The sequence below is a fragment of the Equus quagga genome, chromosome 7 (assembly GCF_021613505.1).
Source record: "Equus quagga isolate Etosha38 chromosome 7, UCLA_HA_Equagga_1.0, whole genome shotgun sequence".
Classification (NCBI taxonomy): domain Eukaryota; kingdom Metazoa; phylum Chordata; class Mammalia; order Perissodactyla; family Equidae; genus Equus; species Equus quagga.
Genome location: NC_060273.1, coordinates 51,492,917 through 51,499,644, shown reverse-complemented (window position 1 = coordinate 51,499,644; position 6,728 = coordinate 51,492,917). Strand labels below are relative to the sequence as shown.

Here is a 6,728-nt window from a genome sequence, read left to right as displayed (position 1 = left end):
ACTTGCTGAGTGTGATGGGCAGCTGGGGTGGGGGAGGAGGTGTGGTGGACACGGCACCGCCAGAAGGGCTCAGCTGGAATCCCGGTGCTGGCAGGTTTGGCCTGACCCTCCCCTTGCCCAGGGTCCATTTCTTCTTCTATAAAATGGGAATGGCAATGTCGTCTTCACGGGCTGTTGAAAGGATTCGGGAAGTTACCATGTGAAAACTCTTAAGAGGTGGAACGCTTGTGGTTAAATGAGAATGATATGAAAGGTCTGGAGATAACAGCCACACAGAGCCACGCCTAACTTCTTTCAGAACAGAAACCCCGCAGGCTGACCTGCGGGACAACCCAGTGTGCTCAGAAGATGGTAATCCCTTTCCTGACCCACAAATGTGGGTAAGTCTGCCCTGCTCGTCACCCACAACCCAAGAGAAGGACCTCAAGTGGAAAACCGAGTTTCTCACTTTGTTGTTTTATTAAAAGCTTATTTACATTTTTGCAGTTAACTTTGCAGAGAACATTTTACAAACGTTTTGCATAAAGTTTGGAAACTACATAAAAATAACTTCTATCCTTCATAAAGGGAAAATATAAGTTAGTTATATTTACTCTGCCAAAAATGGGCTGAAAATGAGAAACAGTTCCACCTGGCCCTTACAGAGCAAACATTAGCACGGGACGTGAGGAACACTGCGCGGGCCTTCTCGGCGGCGAGCACTGACTGTGAGGCTGGGAGACCCGACCAGCCCCAGCCAGGAAGGACCGGGAGCTCCTGGGGCTCGGGTGGCACTGAGCAGAGAAACGGCACCTCCTTGAACGAGATTCCAATGTGAATGACAAGCCCAATAAGGGAACGATTAAAGACATCACCTGAACCACAAAACCGCGTTTCACCCACACTCATTCTCGCACCGACGGCTGGAAAAGGCAGGATGGTGAACAAAGCCCCAGTGAGGCCTGCCTGACGATCTGCCCGCGCTGGCCTCGCCTGGCGGCACTGGGCCTGCGTTCTGCAGTTGCACTGCTGTAGTTCTCGTTCTCCCAGCACATGCACCACGGAGAACCAACGGGGACAACCGTTCCACTTGTCTCATTTGTGTGAGACCTGAAAACTGTCCTATCTGGGTCAAATACTGGAGCAGGCAAGTGGAACCTCACTAACCTAAGAGGACCACTGCCTTCCCACGGCCCCCAGGGCATCTTTACTGCGTATGTAAGACTTGGGAACCCCGGGTCCTTCTCCTGGTCAATGGCAACCCTTCCTTCCCAAGATCCAGTTAGAACCAGTGCCAAGAAGCCTTCCAGGGAACTGCCTCAGGAAGACAAAGCGTGGAACCTTCACCTTTAGGAGTGAAGAAGGGAGAACGGCCTCCCGGGTGTGTGAGCCCCTCCATCCCCAGCAAAGCAGTACCCAGACTCTATATGCCCACACGCTTCCTTGAAACCATCTTCCATTTTCTGTTTTATTTTTCTAAAGCAGGTATCTTCCTGAAAAAGCCATTTACTTATATTTGTTTCAAGTTAGAAATCAAGGTGGAAAAAAGTTTGCTTTGCAAATAAACTGAATGCTGGGTTGAGCTTTGCTTTTATGGGTTATCCACACTCTGCAGCCGGTGGGGATGGGAATCTGCGGGAGGCTGACTGGGGGACCCAAGGCCCAGGACTCCATCTGAGACACAGAAGCTTTGCTTCTGCCATGTTCCTGGGGGCAGGAGGCATGACGTTTCTCCCTGACACTTTTTCTTCCTGAACAGAAGTCCCAGTGACTGCCTTCCTCTGTGTGAAGCGTAAGGCCAGACTCCTGAACTAGGAGGGCCAGAGGGCAGGAGGCAATGGCTTTCCCGTATCGCCTGCAGACGGGATGGGCAAGGCTGAGATGGGAGCGGACTGGGTTGTGAAGGTCTCGTGTGATGAGGAATTCATCCCTGAAGACAGGATCCCACATGGGGCCAAAAGGAAGCAGACTGACAGTTCAGCCCGTGCTACCTTGTGTCTCTGCTGCCGACACCCAGCACACCCCACACCAATGGCTCCACCTAATATCCTCAGGGGCAGGCCTAGGCAGCCAACGTGTTCCCACCTACATGGCACAAGAGGCCAGGGCAGAGGCAAGCCTGGGTAGTGCCAGGGGCCAAGCCCTGCGTGTGCACATGTGTGTGTAGAAAGTGGGGACACGAGATGGCACAAAACACCCGAGACCAGCAGGATGAATGGTCCAGGCTCTCCCCCATCCCACTGTCATAGACACAGCCTGTCTCAAGAGGAAAGCAAACTGAGGGGACTGGAGGAACGAGGACACCCCTGAGCGGCTGGCTGCAGGCCAGGCTCCCCTGGGAACCAAAACGGCTGGTAGGAGCCGTGATTCTTGTCGGACACTGCAGGGAATGGCTGAATAGCCACCATATGGATGGCCTGTGGTGACCTCAGTGGCAGCACTTTGTGGCCACAAACAGCAAAACTGGTGTTTTGGCAAACAGGAGGGGCTTCGAGGCCACAGCACCCCCATTCCTCCTGGACCCTGACCCTCTAACAGCCCAAATCACTGACATCTTGGCAGGATCTGGGGCTCAAAGAGAACATTCACTAGGATCAGGTGACATCATAAAACTTCACCCTCTGAGTGAGCAAGAAGTCAGGAACACCGGGGTGGGGCTGTCGGGCACAGCTGGGGTAGCACAAGGCTAGGGGCTGGATTCGAGCTGGCATGGAAGCAAGAGGAAGGGGGTCCTGAGTTACTTGTTCACAGAGAATAGGAGGGCCCCAGAGGCCCGCCGACCTGCCAGCACAGTCCCGGGGGCTGTTAAGAAGGATCCGCAGAGCTGTAGGGGAAGAACTTGGTGGCCTTGTTCGGGGTGGTGGGGTTCGGGCTCTCCATCTCCTCATTCAGCTTGAAGAACATCTCCTGCTCCCGCTTTTTCTGGTTCAGATCTTCTTCCAGAGCCTGGGACAGAGAGGGCAGATGGAGCGCATCAGATCCCATGGGACACGGTCTCCCAAGCACAGGCCCCCCACCAAAGTGGCCTTCTCTGGACATTTCCCTCACAGGCCTTGGTGTTTGGGTGACTTGGTCTTCCCACTTCCCCTTCCCAGAGCCCGTCACCCAGAAGGAAGTACCACCTCCTTCCTCCTGCCACAGCCGCACAGGAGTTTCCTGTGGGCCAAGGGCTACGGTTTACAGAGACGCTAATCTGGATGTGGGTGGGGAAAAAGCAGATGCAAATCTGCTGGCAGGAAAACAGCCAAATGAATGGAGAAAAACCCAAGGTAGACATGGAGAGAGAGATCTAACTGTGGGGGGAGCAGAGATGTCTGAGTTACACAGTTGTTAGGAATCAGGGCACTGTCCTGCAGAACCACGCAGGGAGATTTTTCAAAATACTCGTGCCTTCACGCCACCCCCTGAGAGTCTGATTCTGAAGATTTGTGGCAGGACAGGAGTTGTGTGTGTTGTGAAAGCACGTCAGGTAACTGCGTGCGGACCATCTGGTGACAAGCACTGCAGACGTCCCTGGGGCACGTGAAGTTTGCCTAGACAGACCGGATTCTGCCAGAAGAATCTCCTGAGGGTCTCCAATAATAAGCATTCATTTAAGAAAGGAACCAGAGGGGGGCTGGGCCTGTGGCCGAGTGGTTAAGTTCGCGCGCTCCGCTGCAGGCGGCCCAGTGTTTCGTTGGTTCGAATCCTGGGCGCGGACATGGCACCGCTCATCAAACCACGCTGAGGCGGCGTCCCACGTGCCACAACTAGAAGGACCCACAACGAAGAATGTACAACTATGTACCAGGGGGCTTTGGGGAGAAAAAGGAAAAATAAATTAAAAGAAAAAAGAAAGAGGGGCTGGCCCCGTGGTCGAGTGGTTAAGTTCGCGCGCTCCGCTGCAGGCAGCCCAGTGTTTCGTTGGTTTGAATCCTGGGCGCGGACATGGCACTGCTCATCAAACCACGCTGAGCCAGCGTCCCACATGCCACAACTAGAAGAACCCACAACGAAGAATACACAACTATGTACCGGGGGGCTTTGGGGAGAAAAAGGAAAAAATAAAATCTTTAAAAAAAAAAAAAAAGAAAAAAGAAAGAAAGGAACCAGAGGGTGGTGGAAAGAACATGGGCTTCCCCATCAGAGTTCAGCTTTATTACTACCAGCTGTGTGGCCTTTCCATGTCCCCTTTCCTCTCTATGTCTGTTCCTCATGTGTAAAATGGCAGGATCACTACCTGCCCAGCAGGACTGTGGTGAGGATTAAATTAAAAACTAGTGGGTCATGGGGCTGGCCCCGTGGCCGAGTGGTTAAGTGCACGTGCTCCGCTGCAAGCGGCCCAGTGTTTCGTTGGTTCGAATCCTGGGTGCGGACATGGCACTGCTCATCAAACCACGCTGAGCCAGCGTCCCACATGCCACAACTAGAAGGACCAACAACGAAGAATATACAACTATGTACCAGGGGGCTTTGGGGAGAAAAAGGAAAAAATAAAATCTTTAAAAAAAAAAAAAACTAGCGGGTCATGATGACTGAGTGCTTCCCACATGCCAGGCACTGTGCCAAGTGCTTTACATCTTAGCTAATCTTCCCCCCATAAGGGAGATACTATTATTATCCCCATCTTACAGATGGAGAAACCGAGGCTCAGAGAGCTTAGGTCACTTGCCCCAGGTCACTCAGCTAGCTGGGGGCGCAGCCAAGACGGGAACCTCGGCCTAACCTCAGGGTTCAAGCTCTGAACATTGTGCCCGCCATCCGCAAAGCCGGGCGCACACGGGCTGCTTCATCAGTGAGAGGCATCTGCAGCTATCCTGACTGTCACTATAGAAATGTCTGCTTTCACAGGATTTGACCAGCATTCCGTGATGTCTCTTTTTTTAAGACTATTCTTTGGACGCCCTGAAATAGTCTCAAGTTAACAAATGCCTTAATGATCAGATCCGCCCTTAAGCTCTTGTTCCCTCAATAGTACTAAATTCTGGTGAGTTCCCTCTACCTCTAAGGAATGATGGGGAAAGGACACTGAATGACAATGTCAGTTTTTCCAACCTGTTATTAAAGGACATCCATGTGAGGGTAGGCAAGGTATTTGAAGTCACGCCTCATCTTGGAGTTGACTAATGTGAAACTGCTGGTAATTCACACAGATTCTTGCCTCAAGTTCTCCTTTGCTGAATGTATTAATATTAAAGTGTTTGTGGCATGCAAACATTATATATAAGCAAGATACAGGTGGTAGTTTAAGCTTTTGTAATGGAGATGACAAAATCCAGTGCCTATGGGAGCCAGCCAGGTGAATCAAGTTAGTGAAGAGAGCTGGGTGTGAGGCAATAAGGAGTGGTGGGGAGTGTGGTGAGGTGAAGAGCACAAGCTATGTCTGAAGAGGGCCGTTTCTTCTCAGCTCCAGCTGACGGCTGTCATGTGGTACGATCAGCCCAGTGCTGCTAGAGCTCCTGGGTTTTCTTTTTTTTTTTTTTGAGGAAAACTAGCCCTGAGCTAACATCTGCCAATCCTCTTTTTGCTGAGGAAAACTGAGCTAACATCTGTGCCCATCTTCCTCTACTTTATATGTGGGATGCCTGCCACAGCATGGCTTGCTGAGAGGTGCCATGTCTGCACCCAGGATCCGAACCGGCGAACCCTGGGCTGCCAAAGCAGAATGTGCACACTTAACTGCTGCGCCACTGGGCCGGCCCATGGGTTTTCAAAAGAAACTGGAAATCCAGATTTTTAGGTAAAATTTCCTTCTACTTAAAGGTTGGCAACTTTAAAAAAATTATACTACTATACGTTAGCCAAACCTAACATCTGTAAGCCAATTTCAGCCCACAGACCATCAGTTTGTGACCTCTGCTGTAGGAATACCAATTTAATTATAAAACCCCCTTTTTGAGCACAGGGTCTCACAGCTAGTAATAGGGGAGCTGGGACTTTATCCCACTCTGTCTTATTCCAAAGCTGGTGCTCTTAAGCACTAGTCTACTCTGCCTACCGCATATATTCCTCTCTATAACCTAAGGCAGGAGTTGGCAGTCTTTTTCTTGTAAAGGGCCAGATGGCAAATACTTTCAGTTTGCGGGCTATAAGGTCTGTTTTGCAACTATGCCACTGCTGTTGTGGTATAAAATCAGCCACAGACAACATGTAAATGAATGAGCATGGCTGTGTTCCAATAAAACTTTATTTACAAACACAAGTCGGGGGCCAGATTTGGCCCATGGGCAATAGTTTACTAACACCTGCTTTAAGGGAAGAAATGTTCTCTACATTTCACAGACTCAAAAAGCAAGGCTTAGGAGGGAAGACTTGTCTTGTCTGAAGCCACTTTCTGTGTTAACTATAACCCAAGCAACACTTTATTGACCCCACCACATATTCTTTACTTACTTGAAAGAAACAAATTGAATTTTTCTAAAAACATTCCACAACATACAATCAGCTACTCTGCCCCCACTCATAGGCAGCAGCTCAAGGCTGCTGGCTGCAATGCAAGAGTGTAAAAGAACATTTATTCCAGAAGGAAAGCCACCGCCTCTGGTCAGTGTCTCAGCAGCAACCCAGGTGGCAATAATATAACAGGCCTACAAAGAATCGTCCAGAGAGGCAGCCCCCGCAGGCAAGTCAATGCCAGCTCCCAAACACACCCTGCAGCCTCCCCTCTGCCTCTGCCAACAGTCTGGGATGTGAGGCAGTTGCCAGAGCAACGTGACCGTTCATTTTCAACCTCTCTCAGGATGTGCCAAGGGTACAGAGCCCCCAGCTAA

At 50.7% G+C, this 6,728-nt stretch overlaps 1 protein-coding gene across 1 annotated transcript in view; it reads right to left on the bottom strand.

Annotated features, from left to right (window-relative positions):
* Window positions 1–440: 440 nt before the first annotated feature.
* Window positions 441–6,728, bottom strand: part of STK10 (serine/threonine kinase 10) — a 108,020-nt gene continuing 101,732 nt past the window's right edge. Inside the window, exon 19 of the mRNA XM_046665737.1 lies at window positions 441–2,925. Within this exon, the coding sequence (XP_046521693.1) occupies window positions 2,785–2,925 (141 nt within the window). The 3' untranslated portion in view covers window positions 441–2,784. The remainder of the gene's footprint in view (window positions 2,926–6,728) is intronic.